The 22,411-nt window shown below is 28.3% G+C and overlaps 4 protein-coding genes across 5 annotated transcripts; all 4 read right to left on the bottom strand.

Annotated features, from left to right (window-relative positions):
* Window positions 1–3,500: 3,500 nt before the first annotated feature.
* On the bottom strand, window positions 3,501–4,561 carry OCT59_014308 (uncharacterized protein; the record flags this gene model as incomplete). The annotated part of the gene is made up of 6 exons (XM_066149927.1): window positions 3,501–3,845; window positions 3,938–4,128; window positions 4,197–4,211; window positions 4,288–4,338; window positions 4,407–4,460; window positions 4,528–4,561. 6 exons carry the CDS (start codon window positions 4,559–4,561, stop codon window positions 3,501–3,503), a joined length of 690 nt encoding a protein of 229 aa, XP_066002152.1.
* Window positions 4,562–11,036: 6,475 nt separating this feature from the next.
* OCT59_014307 (uncharacterized protein) lies at window positions 11,037–11,954 on the bottom strand (the record flags this gene model as incomplete). The annotated part of the gene is made up of 6 exons (XM_066149926.1): window positions 11,719–11,954; window positions 11,598–11,651; window positions 11,479–11,529; window positions 11,388–11,402; window positions 11,129–11,319; window positions 11,037–11,069 (listed from the first exon to the last, which is right to left on the bottom strand). The coding sequence occupies exons 1-6, from the start codon at window positions 11,750–11,752 to the stop codon at window positions 11,037–11,039; spliced, it is 378 nt and encodes a 125-aa protein (XP_066002151.1). The 5' UTR covers window positions 11,753–11,954.
* A 2,399-nt stretch (window positions 11,955–14,353) lies between these two features.
* Window positions 14,354–15,287, bottom strand: OCT59_014306 (uncharacterized protein; the record flags this gene model as incomplete). Its single annotated transcript, XM_025309402.2, has 4 exons — window positions 14,354–14,469; window positions 14,546–14,650; window positions 14,719–14,933; window positions 15,010–15,287. 4 exons carry the CDS (start codon window positions 15,285–15,287, stop codon window positions 14,354–14,356), a joined length of 714 nt encoding a protein of 237 aa, XP_025175069.2.
* A 120-nt stretch (window positions 15,288–15,407) lies between these two features.
* On the bottom strand, window positions 15,408–16,163 carry OCT59_014305 (uncharacterized protein; the record flags this gene model as incomplete). Of its 2 annotated transcripts, none has more annotated exons than XM_025311103.1 (4): window positions 15,408–15,509; window positions 15,606–15,802; window positions 16,011–16,055; window positions 16,130–16,163. In XM_025311103.1, the coding sequence occupies 4 exons, from the start codon at window positions 16,161–16,163 to the stop codon at window positions 15,408–15,410; spliced, it is 378 nt and encodes a 125-aa protein (XP_025175070.1). The 2 variants fall into 2 exon arrangements, with proteins under 2 accessions (XP_025175070.1, XP_066002150.1); XM_066149925.1 differs by lacking the exon at window positions 15,408–15,509 and adding an exon at window positions 15,510–15,542.
* Between the last annotated feature and the right edge of the window lie 6,248 nt (window positions 16,164–22,411).

The raw sequence follows: 22,411 nt of genomic DNA, 5'->3' as shown, positions 1-22,411 counted from the left end.
ATAAAAAAACGTTTCGGCATTTTTTTTTAATAATTTTATATGAAAAAACGCCGAAACGTTTTTTCTTAATAATAATACAAAAAAAAACGTTTCAGCATTTTTTTTTACATATTTGACCCATCTGACCAGAAATATTATGTCGGGTCAAACGGGTCAATGGGTCAGGTCAAACTGTGACCTGACCCGAGGTCGGGTCATAAATTTGATGACCCGACCCGAAATTTTCGGGTCAACCCGACGGGTCACCCAAATTGACCCGACCCGTTCAGAACACTACTTCTGGTATTGTTCGTTAAGAATCGTCAAGGTAAACACTATAAAATACGATAAATAGAATTACGCAATAGTTATAACAACAACTATTATATAACTGTTAGAAGCAACGTGTAATATTGACCAAATATAACGATTTTATTAAATAAGTGTAAATTCGGGTCTTTACAACAAAGTGATAAAAAGCGACAGAAAGGGATAGGAAATATATCTTAAAAATATTTAGCAACAAAATAACTACAGAAAAATAGCTATGAGATAATTACTCTATCAAAGAGTTGGCAGAAGGTATATTTATATCTTATTTTATCCAACTGTCATCTCTTTTTCCTGTCATTAAGGCAAAATCTAATCTATAGATGTCTATTGATGGGTTATTGATTTCGTAATATATCAATATGATTATACAATCCGATTATAAGCCACTTTTAATAAAGTACAAATGATAATTTTAGACGGTTAATTACTATTGAGCTAATTTCCCTACAATAGCTTCTAATTAAATTCAATAAAATTGTATACATATAAATAATACAAATAAAGAAAATAAATAATAATAAATAAATAAATTAAATAAATTGAAATAACTATAAAAATGATATATAAGTAAATCTATCAAATAAAATCAATATCTTTAATATAGTTAACCGATATACACAAATCAGCAACTATCAACATCGGCGTAAATCGTCTCATAACACCAGAAATCGACATATACACAAATATACCGAAATTCCATCGGATCATCATGCAAGATCAGAAATCACATGCGCAAAAATTCGCGTAATACACGTGTTTATTATAATAAGTAAAATTGTAAAACATATACTAACTGTTTTCTTTAAAAATAGATGTTATTAAAAGAAAATAAAATACCAAAAGAATCTGACATCGCAGATGATTCAAATGAAAAAGAAAAATCAAGTCTTGATAGTACTGATGAAAGTTCTGAAGATAATGATGATTCAAGATTATTTGAGTAGATTTTTTTTTGCAGAATGCAAAACAATTTATTACGAAGTAGATTTAAAGTATAATCTTTTATTTGCAATGGCAGTTTATTATAACTCGAAAATTTTATTATAAATAATGAAAATTCTTTTATTTAAAAAATGTAAATTTTTATTGCTGAATAAATATGAAAATTTTTATTATCAAAGAAATTCGGAATTTTTTTACTACTAAATAAATTTAAGAATTCTTGCTATCAAAAAATTTCAAACTTTTTTACCATCAAAATAACTTCAAAACTTCTTATTATTAAAATAAACTTGAAATTTTTTACTATTAAATAAACTCAAAAATTCTTACTATTACAATAAATTTGATATTTTTCACTACGAAGATAATTTCAAAGATTCTCATTATTAAGTAAACTCATAGTATTGCATGTCCCGTGGATCCCTGTGCAGGGCGCAGTTTAGCGTGATTTTTTATACATGTGAAATTTTGCAAATTTACGCCTTTTTAAACTCCTGATGCATCTTTATATCCTTTATACGCAAAATATAGATTTTTTACGTGTCAAAAAACTCGTTAATTTTTATTTTAAAATTTTATTGGTCAGATCACGATGGTACACAAATTTTGAAATTCAAAATTTTTTTTATTGACCACTCCTCAAATTTGAAAATCGCACAATTTTGCTTTGGTTGGTATTCTGAAAAATAAAATTGTTTGAATACTCACTCATATTTACAAAATTTCAATGGAAATTTGTGAAGTATTTTCACTTTAATAATGGTATTTTTTTTTAATATAAGGTTATTTTTGTAAGGAGAGAATAAAAATAATAACATAATAGATAATTCTTTACTCAATTGTAAAATATTTGATAAACATTTCTAATATTTGGTTTAGTTTAATTTTTTGTCATAAAATATTCCAATAAAATGCTCATACTTTGTATCTTATTGTGAAATATTTCTTTAATAAAAAAATTAATTTAAAATCTTGATAAATTTCTATAAATGTTACACGCGTATTAGCGTATAATGTATTATAAAAAAATTTTATGAAAATTTTCATAGATAAAAATGTTACACGTATATTAATGTATATATTATAAAAAAAAATTTTCTAAGATAAATGTAATGTTTGTTACGATTGTGAAAAATTTTCTAAGATAAATGTAAGTCTTGTCCAATGGATTTCGGTGGCTGATTAAACCAATCATATTTAAGGAGGGTCTAAGATAAGAAACCTACTATCAGGAGATTAAATTATGTGTATATTAATGTAGATTTATCAAATATGGGTAATCCCGAAAATTTACACCTTGAAAAAACTCGTAAATACGCGATATTGTTTAATTTACACTTAAAATATAGTATTTGATAATTCGTGTCTAAAATAATTGCATAGATTTTTTATAAACAGATAGTTTCAAAAATCTATATTCTGAAAAATTGTATAAATACATAATTTTGAGTATTCTATATATAAAATCACAGTCTAAAATATTTCAACAAATTTCCATCTAAAAAAAAATTGTGTAAATTTACGTAAACAAGTAGTTTCGGATATTCGCATCTTTAAAAAATTGTACAAACGTATGATTTTAACGCAATCCGTACATCAAATCTGACAATTCGAAATATTTTGATAAATTTGTGTTTAAAAAAGTAGTGTGGATTTATATAAATAGATAGTTACGCCATTTTATGATATAAAAAAACATGTAAATATGCAATTTTGCGTAACTTACTCAAAAAGTATGATTTTTAAGATAAATATAAAATATAATACTGTAAATTATAAAAAAAGTTAAATAGCATAGTGGTTAAGTTGCGAGATATGATATATAATAAAATAACTCAAGGTAATCAGTTCGATTCCTTAAGGTAAGCAAAAAAAAAATAAATAAATAAATATAAAAAAATTATGCCGAGTAAATAAAAATATTAAGGAAAGAAATAACAAATGAAGGAAAGGAGAGAGGTGAGAGAGAAATAAAGGGAACAAGAAGAAAAAGAAAGGAAAAGAAGAATTTTATTGTGTATTCCCTTATATTTAAAAATACAAAAATTTTTTTATTAAATTAATATAGGAATTCTCATTATTAAGAATATTTGTGATTTTACACGCCCGTATACCCACGTAGGTGTCATGGATTTGCGTGATTTTTTACATACGTGTAATTTTGCAAATCTACACCCTTTTTAAACTCCTGATGTAACCGGGTGTTCTTTTAGACATTTTTCTGGAAGTTTATTGATCACCTGCGGCTACAAAAAAATATCTCTTAAAAGATTAGAAACTACTGCTCCAATCCCTGCCCACGCTACTGAGGTAGCTAGAGGAGTAGTAACAGCGAATATTCCTGAAAATATTGCAGCTAGGACACCGGATAATAAGGGCAGGAGTGTACATATATAATATTTTAAGTTCTTATTAGAACTCTCTCTTATGCTTTCCACTCCTGCCCAAAATAATTGAACTCCATGAACAAGTGTATTTGATATAAAAGTTCCATATTTAATTATTCCTTCTTGTGTGTCTGCATAAAGTACATTGATCAGTATAGCAGCAGCTATGGTTAAAAAACAAATAAGCAAGTTTACGTAAAATCTCTATTTTAAAGATGAAAAAAAACGTCGAAAAAACTATTATAATTTAGTAAAGCATAGTAAAGTCACGATAATAAAATAGAAAATAAACATACTCCTCTTCTACGCTCTACCCTCATTCCTTCTTCCCTTCCTGCTTCCCTGCCTTCTTCCCTGCCTTCTTCCTTTCCTTCGTTTCTTTCTTTCTTAAGTATATCCAATAATGCAACTCTTCCTGCGTCATCTAAACTATTGTATAATAATCCTTGTTCTGGACTCAATTTCAGATCATCTTTATCATTAATAACTGAAATAAGAGTGCTGTCGTTAGTAAACTTGATTAGACCGGATAAACTAATGTTTGCTAAGACAAACCATCTTTTGTACCTCCTGTGGTTTTTAAAATAATAATACTGGTCGTTAGTAGACTTGATCAGATTGAAAAACTAATACATACTCTACAAACCTTGGGCTGGACTCAACTTCGGAACAATTTCTTCTTCATCAATATTAATAACTGAAATAAGGTGCTGGTCGTTAGTAAACTTGGTTAGACCGGATAAACTAATGTTTGCTAAGACAAACCATTCTTTTGCGCTCCGATTTCTGTAATCTCATCTTCTGTATTTCCAGCGGTTTCTAAAATAATAATACTGGTCGTTAGTAGACTTGATCAGATTGATAAACTAATACATACTCTACAAACCTTGGGCTCTGCTTTTGCTTCTATTTGCGTTCATTAGGTTGTATTCGAGAGGATTAAATTCGAGAGGACTTTTTTTACTTGGAAGATCAATTTCAGTAGTAAATTCGAGAGAATTAGGATTATATTCGAGTGGATTATATTTAAGAGAATTATTTTTGAGAGGATTATTTTTGAGAGGATTATTTTTGAGAGGATTATATTTAAAAGCTGATTTATTAGAGAATTTAAAGAAACATCTGAAGGAACAAGAGTTTTTTTATTAAAAAAAAATCCATTGTTATTTAATTAAATATATCATCAGCATCATGATCTTGTCAGGGCGAGTCAATTAAATTTTTATTGTCATACATATTTGATGCGTCACATGTGGTCTGACACAGTCGGGAGTTATATAGGCTCTTATTGGGTATTTTGTTCATTAAAAACTTTTAAAATAGCAAAACTGAACACGATTTGAGTATTAAAAGCCGTAAAATTCATGTGCACATTTTAATTTTTATGTACGCTTCTGAACCTTTTGTTTGTTTTTCATCTTCCTTCCGAAAGGGGGTATTTACTGCATAGCACATAAAATCATGAAAAAAAAATACAATTACTACTATTGTTCTTTTTTCAAAACAATTTTCTCTATTATTAACCGTTTTACCACATATAAATAAATAGCCACTCAAATGATGATAATGATGATTGATGAGATACCGGTATATGGTTTTGCTGTTTGGCGCAAATTGGTTACATCAGTTTATATATTACATATTATACTTATATATCAGACTCTGATAATTTAATAGTTTTTAATGATATTTCATTGCTTATATCCCGATGTCTCGTCTATCTGTGCCAGGTTACGCCGAATATATTAGCTTTAGAGTAAGGGGTGATGGTAATTGATTAATGACTGCGGTATTTCATAAGCACGTGATTAGTAGTAAAACTGACTGCGGTGCTCGTGTACTACCATTCGATGAGCTTTGATCAATAGACGATGCAGCCTCAATAATTTTGTAGAAAAATTGATTTTCCAATATATAATACGTATTGAAAACTCTTGATAATTTTGATGATTCAAAAAAAAAAAATTCTGCTAAAAATTCGTGTAAAAACATTTTGTCATTTTCAATAAGAAAAATCACACAACCTCACAAATCGGATTTTGTCAAAAATAATCGAGCACTCAATCTCTAGATACTGCATAATTCTTTGTTCAAAAACACTATAATAAAAATTGTAATAGAATTGACAAAAGCTTAATTAAATTTAAACACGTGATTCATTAAATTTCGTAATATATATGTACAAGTTTTTATTTGAATAATTTCTTTGGATACAATATAAATACAATAAATACAAGGTTCTCATTATAATATAAAATTTATCATAACTCGCAACAAAACCATAGTTATTTTTTATCTGCGCCTATTGCGGCCATTATGACGACTATGATATTTGTTCATATCGTCAATTGTTTTAAAAGTCCTTGTACAACCTTTACGAGAATAACAGAAATGACTTTGATATGCATTTATTCGTACCGAATGATGGACCAGAATTTGACCTACCAGATGAAGAATGTTTTGACGGTGGTCCCTGTGGTCCCTGAATTAAGAAACGAAGCTTTCCGAGTAATAGAATAATCAAGATTTGACCAAATTAAAAGTATCCTACATTTAACATTTCCCATAACTTTTGGATTAATTCGGCCTAGAATAATGTTTATAATTTAATGATTACAATATTCAAAAAATCCGATATTGATATAACTTATTTTCCTATCTCGACTTTTTTTTACATTTTCCCATATAAACTACTTTATCAAAAAAATTATACACGCAAATCCAATTCCATTCATAAATCTCGTTAAAAAAAAGACCAATTGAAAGAAGAAATGAGTGATAAATCCTGAGATTTACTTTAAATTGGTTTAAAATTTTTATAGACATCGATTTTGGTTTGTCAAGCAACACAACCCTAATATCAATAAAAAGGGAACGAAATAGTCATGTAGTAAGGTAAGTTCTGGATTGAAATGTTTCATTATTAAAATTTTTTCTGTTAGATTAATAAGGTGAATTTGTAGGGTTCTGTCGCGTACAAATCTTTTAAAACGATATTTGAGAGCAAATGTATCGTTCTTATACCATCAGGTACCACGCTCTTATACCATGTATATGTTACGCAGATATTGGAATATAAAACGAAACAACTTTTTTTTTTATTTTACATTGCCCAATATGCTACTCAGTACTCACTCAATAAAGCAGGGTCAGAACATTCTGAAATTGAAGATTAGCAAATTTCACATCAAAGTTTAAAGTAAAGAACAAAAGTAATACATTGTATATAAATAAAAGTAAATCATTCATATATTAAAAAAACTTTATTAAGTTTCGCTTTCTTAAAATAAAAGATTCCTTAAAGTACTATTGAGAGAAACCCTTACAAGAGAAAGAAAGAGACCTTCCAAAGTACCCCCATAAAAAAATTGTGGATTAACAAGCTTAATTGTTTTTTAAAAACCCTCATGAATTTTTTTGCAAGCCCTCATAAATTATAAATTTTCTTAATATACTGTGAATCTGTAATATAGGGATTCTTTCCATAATCCGTAACCCGGTCCAGCCGTAGTTGTCTTTGGTTTTGGCAGCTGTCGAATATCCGGGAGCTATCGAGCAGTTATTTCAAATTATTGTTCCCAAGGTTTAACCAGTTCCGCCTTCAAGTTTTTAGTCCAAGTGTTAAGGAATTAGGAAAATTGATTTTTCTTTCCAAATCTCATAAAAATTAATTTTTTTTTCTTCATCAATCATGGAAATTGCACCGTTTGTGAGAAGACCAAGCATTGGCCGTGAAGGAAGACCGATTAAAGTTTGAACAAACTTATTTGAAGTAAAAACAATGCCGAAAACAATATTATACATTATGATGTATCTATTACACCTGAGGTCCCTCCGCGATTAAATATGAAAGTTTGTGAACCAATACCGAGAAAGAGCCCTTGGGTCGAAAGATTATTCTTTGTCTATTTATAATAAAATGAAACAAGTATTATCGATGAAATATCTATCTAATTTACACAAAAAAAAAAACACCTTGTTATCAACTCATTAATTATACTTTAAATGGACTCATTAAAAATTGATAAATGATCAAAATATTTTTACTCACACATTTTTTACGTGTAAGAATCTATTAAAAAAAAGTTTGTGCTGGTCCAAAATTAGTAATTTATTCATATGCGGAATTCGAAAGAAAAATGGGATGTATCGATTAAAATATTTTTTGCGCGCATAAAATAAAAATTACTTATATAATAAAGAAAACTTTTATAATCATTATAATTTATAATATAAAAATTATAAAAGAATAATCTTTTTAGTAATATAAAACCAAATTGGAGGAAATAATTTCAAAAAAATTTGTCACGCGACACAATATACGATCTCCCCGGTTCTCCCCCAAAAGTATTATCTCATAAAATAGATTATCATGAAACATTCTCTCACGTAAACATTGCAAGATACCGATTTTTTTACAGTAAAATAATTTTATTTATATAGTTCTGAACCCATGATGCGATCATCACGAGTGTCGCGTTAATCATCTATCACTTAATAATGCATTAATGCATAATTCCGGCCAGGAAGTCACGTGTAAATTAAATTCTGATTTCCTTTTTCGTTTTTAAACGAAGTATGGAAAAGAGGTTTCATTAGTTTATTTTAGGCTTCTAAATAGAATTCCAAATCGAACACAAGAATAACAAATGACCATTGAAGTCGCATTGAATGCAACTTATTTGGGTAATTAAATTCTGTAAAAGGAACAATTAATAGGGATCAAAGTAACTATTTTTGTGTCGTTACTGTAAAGAATTTTAAATTTTTAAGTCGTGTGAAACATGCCAAGAAATTTTTTTTTTGATTTTACTAAAAAAATGACTAAAATTTTTTTTTTCAACATAAACAAAAAGGCAAACTATCAAAAAATCTCATCAATCTCTTTGATGATTCTAGCAGGTTCTAAATGACAATTTCATTAATATAAAAATAATGAGAATGTTTACATTTCAGGAACATGATCTTTTATATAGATAAAAAAAATTAAAGATATCAAATCAACCCAAATGAAGTATGGGTCTCTCATTATCAATCTTATCAAAGAAAATAAATTATCAATACAAAACCAAATTTAGGTAAATTATTTCTCAAAAGAAAAACTATTTTTCTTTTTAATATTTTCATTTTATGAATGAAAAAAAAATATTTTTTTTTTTTGGAAAGCATGGTCATATCTTCAATTTTTTTACCAGAATCAATTTTTAATTTTTTATGGCGTAGTGACTTTGATGATCAGCGAATTCTTTTCGTTAAAAATTAATTATTTTATACACTGTGTTTATAATAAAACAAATAATTCAGTAAAATTAATTATGTTTAATGAATTTCAACCTTTAGTAATGGATGTTCGTTAAAGAGACGAATCATATATAACAGATACTCGAGTTCCTTTTAGATACTTCGCTTTTATATAATTTCTGAAAAACATATCCTCTCTCACATTCTATATAACCCAATTACCGAAACATCGAACCTATAAGAGATTGTTTATGTAAGATCCAGTTAAGTCAGGTGACTATTTCTTCATTTTTCCGATATCTCATCGCAACTAATATATTTAATTCATAAATAATAGATATATAATAACAAACATCAGTATGCAACGTAATTTTTTCAAAACAATTCTTCAAATTAACCCCTCTGAAATCTTTACATTTGAAATTCCTGGGGTCAAAATTATCATTATACCTACTTTCTCTCCAATGGCTTCCTCTTCTCAAACGAACCATTCTGAAATATTTACTTTTGATATTCCCGGATCCAAAAAATACTCGAACTAATAATATATCAAATTTGTAATATGTAGATTATTTAATTTCATAAAATCAGCATATTTTAATGGTTATTATAAATCAAATTTAAAATTTTCATATATTAAATCCTTCTAATACTGTCATGTACGCCCGCCGTGAGTGATGTACCCCGAGTATTATACAATTTATAAAACCGAGTATTTTGTATTATACCCGGATCGGACTATCCGGTATGGCATTCTTTTATTTTTTATTCACGAAAACACAACTATGTCTATAATGCAATGTACAGTTATACTGAATTTTTTATAATATTTTGATTAAAAAAAATATATATTTATTTAAAGACGTAAAATTTTGGTGGTATGAAATGTCATTCTACAACCAAAAAATTCGGAATGATTCAATGTAGTGAATAAATATTTATTTGGAACCACAGTATCAACTCTTTACATTTGTCTAAAAATTTTTTTTATGCAATAAATATGTATTTGTAATTAAAAGCTGAATTATATTAATAAATAATTGCAAAAAGAATTATTTTTTTCTAATTGTAAAAATAATTGTATATAAAAAATGTATTTAGAACACCGTACACAATATTGTAAAAATATTTGCCCAGTATAATTAAAATGTCATGCAAATTAACGTTACATGACCACATCGATATCATCCAAATGTCATTTCATCATTGGGAAGATATACTAAAAAAATTTGACCGTCACGTTACTTTTAAGATTCATAGTTAAAGTAGCTTAATGATACATTAAAAAATTTCAAGTTTCTGCAATGAAGCAATTAGTTTTTGTAAAGAGCCTAATTAAATAATAAATATTATAAAATTTAATGACGAAATAATTTATATTGATGACGCAAATAGGAAATTAAGTTAATTCTTTACACTTTTTCTAACTAATTTACATGCTAATTTATATAATTGCGCATCATCATCGCAATCACATGATTGATATAACACGTGATATTTACAATATGATTACTTGCAAATTTTAAAACTCCCTATGCAACTAACCCTAACCTAACCCTAAGCTCTACCTTCAATTAAATCTAAGTCACTTTTAATACGATCGATAAAAAGAATTCAATTGGTAATCAATTTATTACATAATAAAAGAAAGCATTGCAAATTCTAGAGGTAAATTTTTTCGACATTTTTACATCTTTGTAAATTACTAGTAGTTACAATATTCATATTGAAAGTGGAAAAGCGAAACTTTAATAAAAGTTTAATAAATTATTATTTATGTAAATTACGTAACTCTTTAATCACAATCATGTGATATGTGATGGTCACATGATTTACGCAGAATTTTTTTTGGGGCGTCTGAGAAGTTTATTTGATCACCTGCGGCTACAAAAAATAATCTCTTAAAAGATTAGAGGTAGTTGAAAGAATAGTAACAACGAATATTCCGGATAATAAGGGCAGGAGTGTACAAATATAATATTTTAAGTTCTTATTAGAACTCTCTCTTATGGCTTCCACTCCTGCCCAAAAAAGTTGAACTCCATGAACAAGTGTATTTAATAATAAAGTTTTATATTTAATTATAGTTTCGTCTTGGATCAGTGCAGCAGCAACTATGGTTAAAAAACCAATAACTAAGTTTACGTAAAATCTCTATTTTAAAGATGAAAAAAAACGTCGAAAAAACTATTATAATTTAGTAAAGCATAGTAAAGTCACGATAATAAAATAGAAAATAAACATACTCCTCTTCTACGCTCTACCCTCATTCCTTCTTCCCTTCCTGCTTCCCTGCCTTCTTCCCTGCCTTCTTCCTTTCCTTCGTTTCTTTCTTTCTTAAGTATATCCAATAATGCAACTCTTCCTGCGTCATCTAAACTATTGTATAATAATCCTTGTTCTGGACTCAATTTCAGATCATCTTTATCATTAATAACTGAAATAAGAGTGCTGTCGTTAGTAAACTTGATTAGACCGGATAAACTAATGTTTGCTAAGACAAACCATCTTTTGTACCTCCTGTGGTTTTTAAAATAATAATACTGGTCGTTAGTAGACTTGATCAGATTGAAAAACTAATACATACTCTACAAACCTTGGGCTGGACTCAACTTCGGAACAATTTCTTCTTCATCAATATTAATAACTGAAATAAGGTGCTGGTCGTTAGTAAACTTGGTTAGACCGGATAAACTAATGTTTGCTAAGACAAACCATTCTTTTGCGCTCCGATTTCTGTAATCTCATCTTCTGTATTTCCAGCGGTTTCTAAAATAATAATACTGGTCGTTAGTAGACTTGATCAGATTGATAAACTAATACATACTCTACAAACCTTGGGCTCTGCTTTTGCCTCTATTTGCGTTCATTAGGTTGTATTCGAGAGGATTAAATTCGAGAGGACTTTTTTTACTTGGAAGACCAATTTCAGTAGTAAATTCGAGAGAATTAGGATTATATTCGAGTGGATTATATTTAAGAGAATTATTTTTGAGAGGATTATTTTTGAGAGGATTATATTAGAAGCTGATTTATTAGAGAATTTAAAGAAACATCTGAAGGAACAAGAGTTTTTTTTATTTAAAAAAAAATCCATTGTTATTTAAATATATCAATATATCAGTCATGATCTTGTCATACATATTTGATGCGTCACATGTGGTCTGACACAGTCGGGAGTTATATAGGCTCTTATTGGGTAAACTGCTACGATTTGAGTATTAAAAGCCGTAAAAGCCATAAGTAAACAAATCGTCACAGTGTATAAAATTCATGTGCACATTTTAATATTTATGTGCACAATTTAATGTGCACAAAATTTCTTAAAAAAATATTAATAAACATGTGACAAATTTTTTGATTGTGCACAAAAAAAGTGCTCTATGTGCACATGTGCACATATAATTTTTTACACTTTTGTTTGTTTTTCATCTTCCTTCCGAAAGGGGGTATTTACTGTTTAGCACATAAAATCATGAAAAAATACAATTACTACAAATCAAATTTAGGTAAATTATTTCTCAAAAGAAAAAACTATTTTTCTTTTTAATATTTCATTTTATGAAAGAAAAAAAATATATATATATTTTTTGGAAAGCAATGGTCATCTCTCAAATTTTTTTACCAGAATCGATTTTTAATTTTTTTGTGGCGTAGTGACTTTGATGATCAGCGAATTCTTCGTTAAAAAATTATAGTTTTTTTTTTATACACTGTGTTTATAATAAATCAAATAATTCAGTAAAATTAATTATGTTTCAATGAATTTCAACCTTTAGTAATGGATGTTCGTTAAAGGGACGAGTCATATATAACAGATACTCGAGTTCCTTTTAGATACTTCGCTTTTCTATAATTTCTGAAAAACATATCCCCTCTCACATTCTATATAACCCAATTACCGAAACATCGAACCTGTAAGAGATTGTTTATTTCGATTTTAGTTAAGTCAGGTGACTATTTCTTCATTTTTCCGATATCTCATCGCAACTAAGATATTTAATTCATAAATAATAGACATAATTTATAAACTCTATTAAAAATGGATAATAGTAATTTATAGTGATTTGCAATCGTAAACAACTGATATTCGCTCAGAAAATTTAGATATTAATTACCATAATGCAAATACTCCTCGCGTTACAATAATGGATATCCTGCGATGAACGACACCCGATACACCTGGCAATGTTATTATTTCTGATTTATCTCAATCTTATCCTACTGCCTCCTAGTATCCTCCGCAATATAATGATCAGAATGCAACGCAATTTTTTCAAACAATTCTTCACTATTTAACTCACTCAATACACTCAATATTCTCAAATTAACCCTCTGAAATCTTTACATTTGAAATTTCTGGGGTCAAAATTATCGTTATACTTACTTTCCCTCTAATGGTTCAAAAATTATCAACTCTGTTCAATTATTCATCGACTTGAAATATTTTTGTACTAAAATTATCATAATTTATTTTTATTACAGTACCGCACTGCTTAAGATACCCTTTTTGACTTAAAGTACTCAACTTAATAATATATCAAATTTGTAATATGTAGAATTATTTAATTTCATAAAATCAACATATTTTAAATTTTCATATATTTAATCCTTCTAATACTGTCAGAACGGAAGTATTATACAATTTTTAAAACCCAGGTATTCGGATCGGACTATCTTAAACGGTATGGCATTCTTTTATTTTTCTTTATTTTTTATTCACGAAAGATTATTACACAACTATAATGCAATGTACAGTTATACCGAATTTTTTATACTTCAGACCATTATTTTGATAAAAAAAAATTATATATTTATTTAAAGACGTAAAATTTTGGTGAGAAAATTTGGAAGAATAAATATGAAATGTCATTCAATTCGGAATGATTCAATGTAGTTAATAAATATTTATTTGGAACACAGTATCAACTCTTTACATTTGTCTAAAAAAATTTTTTATGCAATAAATATATATGTATTTGTAATTAAAAGCTGAATTATATTGATATTTATTAATAAATAATTGCAAAAAAAAATTATTTTTTTCTAATTGTATGGCGTAAAAGTATTTTATCTTTTAAAAAATAATTGTATATAAAAAATGTATTTAGAATACCGTGAACATGCTTTAACAATTTTACAATATTGTAAAAATATCTGCCCAGTATAGTCGGGTATTAATTAATTTTTTGCTTATTATGGCACTCATAGTACATGTGTAATTCAGCTAAAAAAAAATCTCTTGAAAGATTAGAAATTAATGCACCAACTCCTGCCACGCTAATGAGACAGTTGGAGGAATAGTAACAAGAAATGTTCCTAAAAATATTGTGGCTGGAGTACCGAATGTGTATTTTTGCCTCCTCTACAACTTTATTTATTATGGAAAAAAGGGTATAAAACTTCATTTTTGACTTACGCCATGGGGGTACGTTTAAATTTTATACCCTAATATAAAATGTAAGTTACTATTAAAGTATAATTACGTATAATAAATTATGATTATTTGAATAAAGTTCAAATAAGTTCGCTGCATTAGCAATATTGTTGCGAACATATACTTGAGTTGTACGGAATTCAGGATCATCTAGACGATGGTAAATACATAAGATCAACTATTGTAAAAAAAAAGTTGAGGAAGAAAGATGAGAAAACTTTTTTACCTGGATAAAGTTGTGGTGCACGTCGCAATAATTGTACTGCCTCATCTGAGTATCCAAACTCTCGAACTAATTCATGCTGCATCTCATCAGTAACATCCATCCAGTCTTTGCCACACGTTGGATCATTCCCAACTTCATAATATTTTTTTGTATTTCAGGTGATAACCTCCGACGCTCTTCTTCACGTAGAAGAGTTAACAATTTCTCTTTTGTGTCTGGTAGTATTGGGGAGATAGTAACAGAGGCAACAGGGGGACCTTTTGGAAATTCCTTTGGGTCTAAGGGATTCAAGATTTTCAGAAAATGATGTTGCACATTATGAAGCAAGTTGGGCGTTTTAATACAATCAAAGCACAAGTCATAATCAGGACATTCCGAACATTTAAATCTGTAAAAAATTAAAAATTAAGTATTAATGAGGAAAAAGGACATTCAAAGCTTATTAAAATAAATTTTATATTAACCTCGTCCCTTTCCATTCACTTTTACCACAATAATTACAAGTAATCCCGGCATGGATTCCATTTTGTAGACGTTCTTCAGGTGTTAACATATAGTGCGTGAGTGCTGGCAATGCATCAAATTCTTTGCGGCCACTGGTTTCTACAAACATTCCTCCACGTAGTCTAAGTACAAGATGAAGTGTGTACTCTTTGTGGATACGATAATCTGACAAGGTACGTCCGTCTTCTAATTGCTTACCAATATAAATAAGGCAATAAGGGCAGGAGTGTACAACCATAATATATTAAGTTCTTATTAGAACTCTCTCTTACGGCTCCAAAAAAGTTGAACTCCATGAACAAGTGAATTTAATACTAAAGTTCCATATTTAATTATATTTGCGTCTTGTGTCTTCGCATTAAGCACATTGATCAGCGCAGCAGCAATTATGGTTAATATTTTTTATCAAGATGGTTGAGTAACTTCCTTCAAGACTAATAACTAAGTTTACGTAGAATATCTATTTTAAAGATGAAAAAAAACGTCGAAAAAACTATTATAATTTTAGCAAAGCATACAAAGCATAGTAAAGTCACGATAATAAATATATACATACGCCTCTTTTACGCTCTTCCTTCCTTCCTTCCTCTCTTCCTTCCTCTCTTCCTTCTTTCTTTTCTTCTTCCAATCTCCTAAGTATATCCAAAAACATAACTTTTCCTGCATCATCTAAACCATTGTATAATAATACTTTTTCTGGACTCAACTTCAGATCAGCTTTCGGACCAGCAATTTCTTCTTCAACATTAATAACTGAAATAAGAGTGCTGGTCGTTAGTAAACTTAGTGCATCTTACGGGGGGATTTCACAATATTTTATATTATTATACATTATACAGTATATATGTAACAGTAGAGATTTAAGTGGCCAGTTATTTTTTTTTTCATTGAAAAAGTAGAGAAAGTGTTTTTTTTTATTAACATAATAGACCGGATAAACTAATGTTTTGCTAAGACAAACCATTCTTTTGCGCTACGATCTCTGTAATCTCATCCTCCGTATCTCCTGCGTTTTTAAATAATAATACTGGTCGTTAGTAGACTTGATCAGATTGAAAAACTAATACATACTCTACAAACCTTGGGCTTTGTTTTTGTCTCTATTTTTGTTCATTAGGTTGTATTCGAGAGGATTAAATTCGAGAGGATTATATTTAAGAGAATTATTTTTGAGGGGATTATATTGAGAGGATTATTTTTGAGAGGATTATATATATTTAAAAGCTGATTTATTAGAGAACTTAAAGAAACATCTGAAGGAACAAGCGTTTTTTAAAAATCCATTATTATTTAATTAAGGGCAAGTCGATTAAATTTTACATATTTGATGCGTCACATATGGTCTAGATGACTTAATAGGGATAATAATTCTTTTAAAAGTCAGGAGTTATATAAGCTCTTATTGGGTATTTTATTCATTAAAACTTTTTTAAAAATAGCAAAACTGCTCCATGTAAAGCACAATATGAGCATTAAAAGTCGTAAAAGCCATAAGTAAACAAAGTCAACACTTGCATTACAGTTTCGTAGTAAACTGAACCTGTCACAGTGTATAAAATTCATGTGCACATTTTAATTTTTATGTGCCTTAAAAAAAATATTAATAAAAATATGACAAATTTTTTGATTGTGCACAAAAAAAAAATGCTTTATGCGCGCATGTGCACACATGTGCACATATAATTTTTTTTCAGATTTGTTTATTTTTCTGAAAGGGGGTATTTACTGCATAGCACATAAAATCATGAAAAAAATACAATTACTACAGTGCGGTACCTCTATAACCAACCCAATTTTATAGTCATAATGTGACATTTTCAAAAAGATGTCACATTAGCAAAAAATAATATTTTAAAATTCTAACCGATAATTTTAATAAAGCATATCAAAAGCTTTTAAACTTATCGGGTTAGATTAAAAAATAATAAATTTTGCTAGTGCTACATAAGTTTGAAGTTCGGGTAATTTATTATGATGGAAAAAATTTGAGAATAAGTGATTTTTATGTAACATAAAAAAAAAATAATCATTTGATAGTGCTTATTCAAATAAATCATTTTAGCTTATAAACTTACCCATGCTTTGTTAAAAAAATTTTGAAAAAAAATTCAAAAAAAATTTTAGTAGTTTTTATTTATTACAAATTATATTATATCTATTTCTCAAAAAGGAATCATGGGAAAACTTGCTAAAAAAAATATAAATCCCATAGAAAAGTTCCTGATAATATACTTAATCAAATTACTTTAAATAATTATAATGAATAATAAATTATATATAAAAAATTATGCATAATTCTAATTAACATTAGGTATTGCATTAGCCAATCAAATTTATTTTAAGTCATGTGATTTTGTATTATGTCAGCAAAAAAAAATTGAGAAAATTTTTTTATTTGCTTAATGTATTTATCTTTTTAAAAGCTATCTAATTTTAAAATTTTATAAAATTCTGACCATTAGATCACAAGATATAAGGAGTACCTATTATAGAGGTACCGCACTGTACTATTGTTCTTTTTTCAAACAATTTTCTCTATTATTAACCCAATTCTTGTTAAATTTCTTGTTTTTACCCATTTAATGGTACATATAATATGATCCATTCTAATGATGAATTTATTTTATTTGTATTTTGTTTAATAAAATTGTACTATTTCGTGAAAATAAAATCATGTGATCCCACCCCGTAAAGAAAATTCTCACACTTTTTGCCAAGTTTATTAATAGTAACACGCAAAAAATAAATCTTCCTCAATCCAAGATTTCGGAAGGTACATGTATATGTTGAATTTATAAACCTATCACACATTACTGAAATAAAACACTGCTAAATTAATCTTTCAAAAGATATTTTTTGAGAGGATTATATATATTTAAAAGCTGATTTATTAGAGAACTTAAAGAAACATCTGAAGGAACAAGCGTTTTTTAAAAATCCATTATTATTTAATTAAGGGCAAGTCGATTAAAATTTACATATTTGATGCGTCACAATCGTCACATATGGTCTAGATGACTTGGTTTTATGAGTCAGGAGTTATATAAGCTCTTATTGGGTATTTTATTCATTAAAACTTTTTTAAAAATAGCAAAACTGCTCCATGTAAAGCACAATATAAGCATTAAAAGTCGTAAAAGCCATAAGTAAACAAAATCAACACTTGCATTACAGTTTCGTAGTAAACTGAATCGTATAAAATTCATGTGCACATTTTAATTTTTATTTGCCTTAAAAAATTATTAATAAAAATATGACAAATTTTTTGATTGTGCACAAAAAAAAAAATGCTTTATGCGCACATGTGCACACATGTGCACATATAATTTTTTTTCAGATTTGTTTATTTTTCATATTCCTTCTGAAAGGAGGTATTTACTGCATAGCACATAAAATCATGAAAAAAATACAATTACTACTATTGTTCTTTTTTCAAACAATTTTCTCTATTATTAACCCAATTCTTGTTAAATTTCTTGTTTTTACCCATTTAATGTAGTACATATAATATGATCCATTCTAATGATGAATTTATTTTATTTGAATAAAATTGCACTATTTCGTGAAAATAAAATCATGTGATCCCACCCCGTGAAGAAAATTCTCACACTTTTTGCCAAGTTTATTAATAGTGGTGTGATGTAACACGCAAAAAATAAATCTTCCTCAATCCAAGATCGATTCGGAAGGTATATGTATATGTTGAATTTATATACCTATCACACATTACTGAAATAAAACACTGCTAAATTAATCTTTCAAAAGATATTGACGAATCTTGATAAGATCCGTTATCACCGCTTTTCTTCTATTTCTACGATTTTCCTTTGGCCACCTTTTAATCACAATTGACTGCCTTTTTGGCGGTTCTACAACAATTTTCTTTCAATATGATGCGGGAATTTCGGCTCGGTAAAACGTTACATATGTAAAAATGACACGGAGGGTAAAAATTTCTTGATCAACATAATCCTCAAGCATATTCTCATACCCGCAAGCTAGTATTTCAGCAGCGAGTTGACATTCTCCAAAACCATTCAAGGAGTAGATATGTTTAAAGTGTTTATCTTGTTTTAAAAAGCTGTTTGAGTGAATAATAATTAAGATTTCTTAAGATATATATATCACAAGACAAATCCATAATACCTCTACACATATAAAAGCGATGTTTTTCTTATTAACCACAAATTCAGGTGATGCTGACACAGATCCATTAGTTATGAATAGTTTGAGGGGTGGTTCAAGTCTAAAATTTAAAATAAACAAATTTAAAAGAAGTTCACCACACAAACAAAAAAATTTTCTCGTAGTTAGGTCACAACTTAACTTTAAAGGGCCAATTATCAAAGTTGACAACACGAACTAGCAGATCGTTTATCAGTGTATCAGTCATAGAATCGCTTGTTCCTGTAGCGGCAGGCGGTATTTCGATAACATCGTGCAGCTTATCAACAAATGTTCTGACGCAGTCATCCTCAATTTCAAGACTTTCAACGTTGAAATATTCATCTTTAAGTATATCAAAATCAACCTTTGGGAGAATGTATTTTTCCGGAATGGTGACTAGACAACATTCAAATTATTTATCCGCTTTAAATTGATTGTTAACATAATGTCATAATGTAATTTGTGCCTTTAATATCAGGTGACGTATAACTTCGTGTTTGTTAGCTGGCTCATAACTCACTCGCAGTGCATCAAGATGTTCTTGTTGGAACATAGACGCATATTTAGGGAGAGTACGTAATGCAGGGTGAAAAATTCTCGCAACTAGGTCAGACATTTTAAAATATGAATATGTTCGAAAACAATATAGGAAGTCCCTCTTGAAAAAAATTTATTTCTCTGGGCGTTAATATAGGTTTTATGTCGCACAGGCTGACAGACATTGCATCATTGCACGTGACCGTCGTGACCGCTCTCAGTATATAAAAATAGTACTTCGTTATACAATAAAAAACGTTGCCGGGAAAGGGTTGTTACATGATGCGGCAAATTTTCTAAAAAAGTGAAATTATAAATGATGAATTAATCAATTTATATTGAAATAAATATATTTTTTTTTCCCGAATAATTTTCCACTTAAATAGAATTAAAGTATGTTAACATCATCAAACATTTTGTGTGAAATAAATACTCTTAATGTGTAATAATGTTTCCCCCCGATTGTCATGTTATCACCTGAATTTCAAGGATTCATTCGTTAATTGACTTACTTTGCTGTCAAGGCCAATTTTTTTGACATGATTTTACAATCATTATACCATCCATGTAATCATAATGTTGACATATACATGCAGTATGTTAACATGAATATTGACAGGTTTTTGAATTATAATATTAATGTAATAAATCATTACAAAATGATAATTGTCAAGTATTATGCAATAATTATCATATTTTTTTCTCTTAATAGATAATCATAATATACATGTTGATACTGTATATCTTTATCTATGCATTTTATATCCATTATTATTTTCTGTGCACTTGCACGATCTATGGTATGATAAATATCAATTATATTTACACATTTTCCATTAGTTATAAATATTTTATCTGCGTGATCAACGCATACGACATCTTTGTGGTGTTCCAAATATATTAATTTGATTATTGAAGTCATCCTTTTGTGTTAAATTTTGAATAATCAAATTGTTAGTTAAATAGTCCAATTCTTTTATTGTTGCAATGTATGATGGTTATCCATATTAGATAATTTTGAGCAAGACATTTTATATGTTAAATGTAATTTTCTTAATAATTAATGAAATTTTTATTTCTTCAAGACTGTTTAATGTTTATTACTGACAGAACATTTTTTACATTTGAATCATAATAATAGATTATTTCAGTATTTACAATTAGTTTGGATTAGAGCACTACTACTATTTCTTAAATAGAGTTTATAGATTACTTTACGACTTATTTACAGCTTTGAAAATAAATTTATTATATAACTTTATTATAACTTTAATTTTATCTATTCAATATAACAATAAGTCAACTGTAACTTTAATATAACGTAGATATATATGTATTAGTATTTACTGATCTAGTAGTATTATAAATGGGTTATCAATACTTAGCTTTTATATTTATTCAATACATATACAATCGAAAAATTAAACATTGTGCCACAATTTTATTTGAATCAAAGAATATATATATAGTTAATTACAATTGGTCAGCATCTAAAGATTGAGTGCTCGATCGATTTTAATTTGATTAAATGATTGATATTCACGTTAAGCAGTTAAAGTTGATAAGTACTGAAGGTGAAAACAAATAAATATATTTACAAGCTCTATGCGTATGACTTAATTAAAGTATAATTGTAACATTGTTGTAGTTCTAACGTTTAGTACAACCAATAATCTAAAAGATCAGACGTCTTCAATATGCCTTGCGCTTTAATGAGAACTTACCGAGTCTTGCAATCATTCCAGAAATTCTTGATTTCCATCTAATTTCAAGATATACTTTTCAACACATCTAGTGAAGTAGAATTCATCAACAACCCTTATCAGAAGCTTATAGAAAGAGAGTGTCTCTCAGACTTCGGAAAAGTGTAGTATAACGAAAACGTAAAATCAGAATTTTCCAGAGGATAATTCATCTATATATAATAAAAAACGTATTGCGAATTACCATTATTCTTACGTTAACATCTTCCTAGCACAATATTGGATGATATTCTCAGAAAGAAAAATGGAATGATTTGTAAGAAAGAATTGTGGTAACACAAGCAGTGTTCAAGTACAATCTGTGGGAAAAAAACTGTTAGATTGAAAGTTTAATTTTTACGCCAAACATTTGATTTAATGTAAGTGGAAAATGATTCCTATATTGGAAAGGATTATTTATGTTGTTTTTGTTTTCAATATAAAACGACCAATTCTTCATTTATACTTTTTTTTCAAGTTTGGTAATTTTTCGTTATCCGACTTTTTGTAGGTGTAATTCTAATTGTTTTGGTGTGTTTTAATGCAAAAATTCGGGAAAGAATTTAAAGTTTTTTGTCATTTTTATAGATAAACCAAGGATGAGCGACTTAATCCGTACTCGGTGGGAGAAGACACGGAAAGAGATTAAAAGACGAATTAATAATGTTTTAAATTGGATAAGAAAAATGGTCGGACTACCGTCTGGTAAAAAGTCTGGTAAAAAGCAAACATATAGCTCCTCATATGCATCGAGCTCCGGTCCTAGTCCTTCATCCGGTACGAGCCAGAGACAATCTCAATGTAGTTTCAGTCCTAGTCCTTCATCCGTTATGAGCCAGGGTTCACCAAAAAGACCACAAAACAAATCTCAAAGTCGTTCCGGTCCATCATCTGGTATGAACAAGGTGCCAAATAA

This window comes from Rhizophagus irregularis, chromosome 22 (assembly GCF_026210795.1).
Source record: "Rhizophagus irregularis chromosome 22, complete sequence".
In the NCBI taxonomy this organism is placed as follows: Eukaryota; Fungi; Glomeromycota; class Glomeromycetes; order Glomerales; family Glomeraceae; genus Rhizophagus; species Rhizophagus irregularis.
The sequence above is the reverse complement of the archived record's forward strand: the minus strand, read 5'-3'. Positions and strand labels throughout refer to the sequence as shown.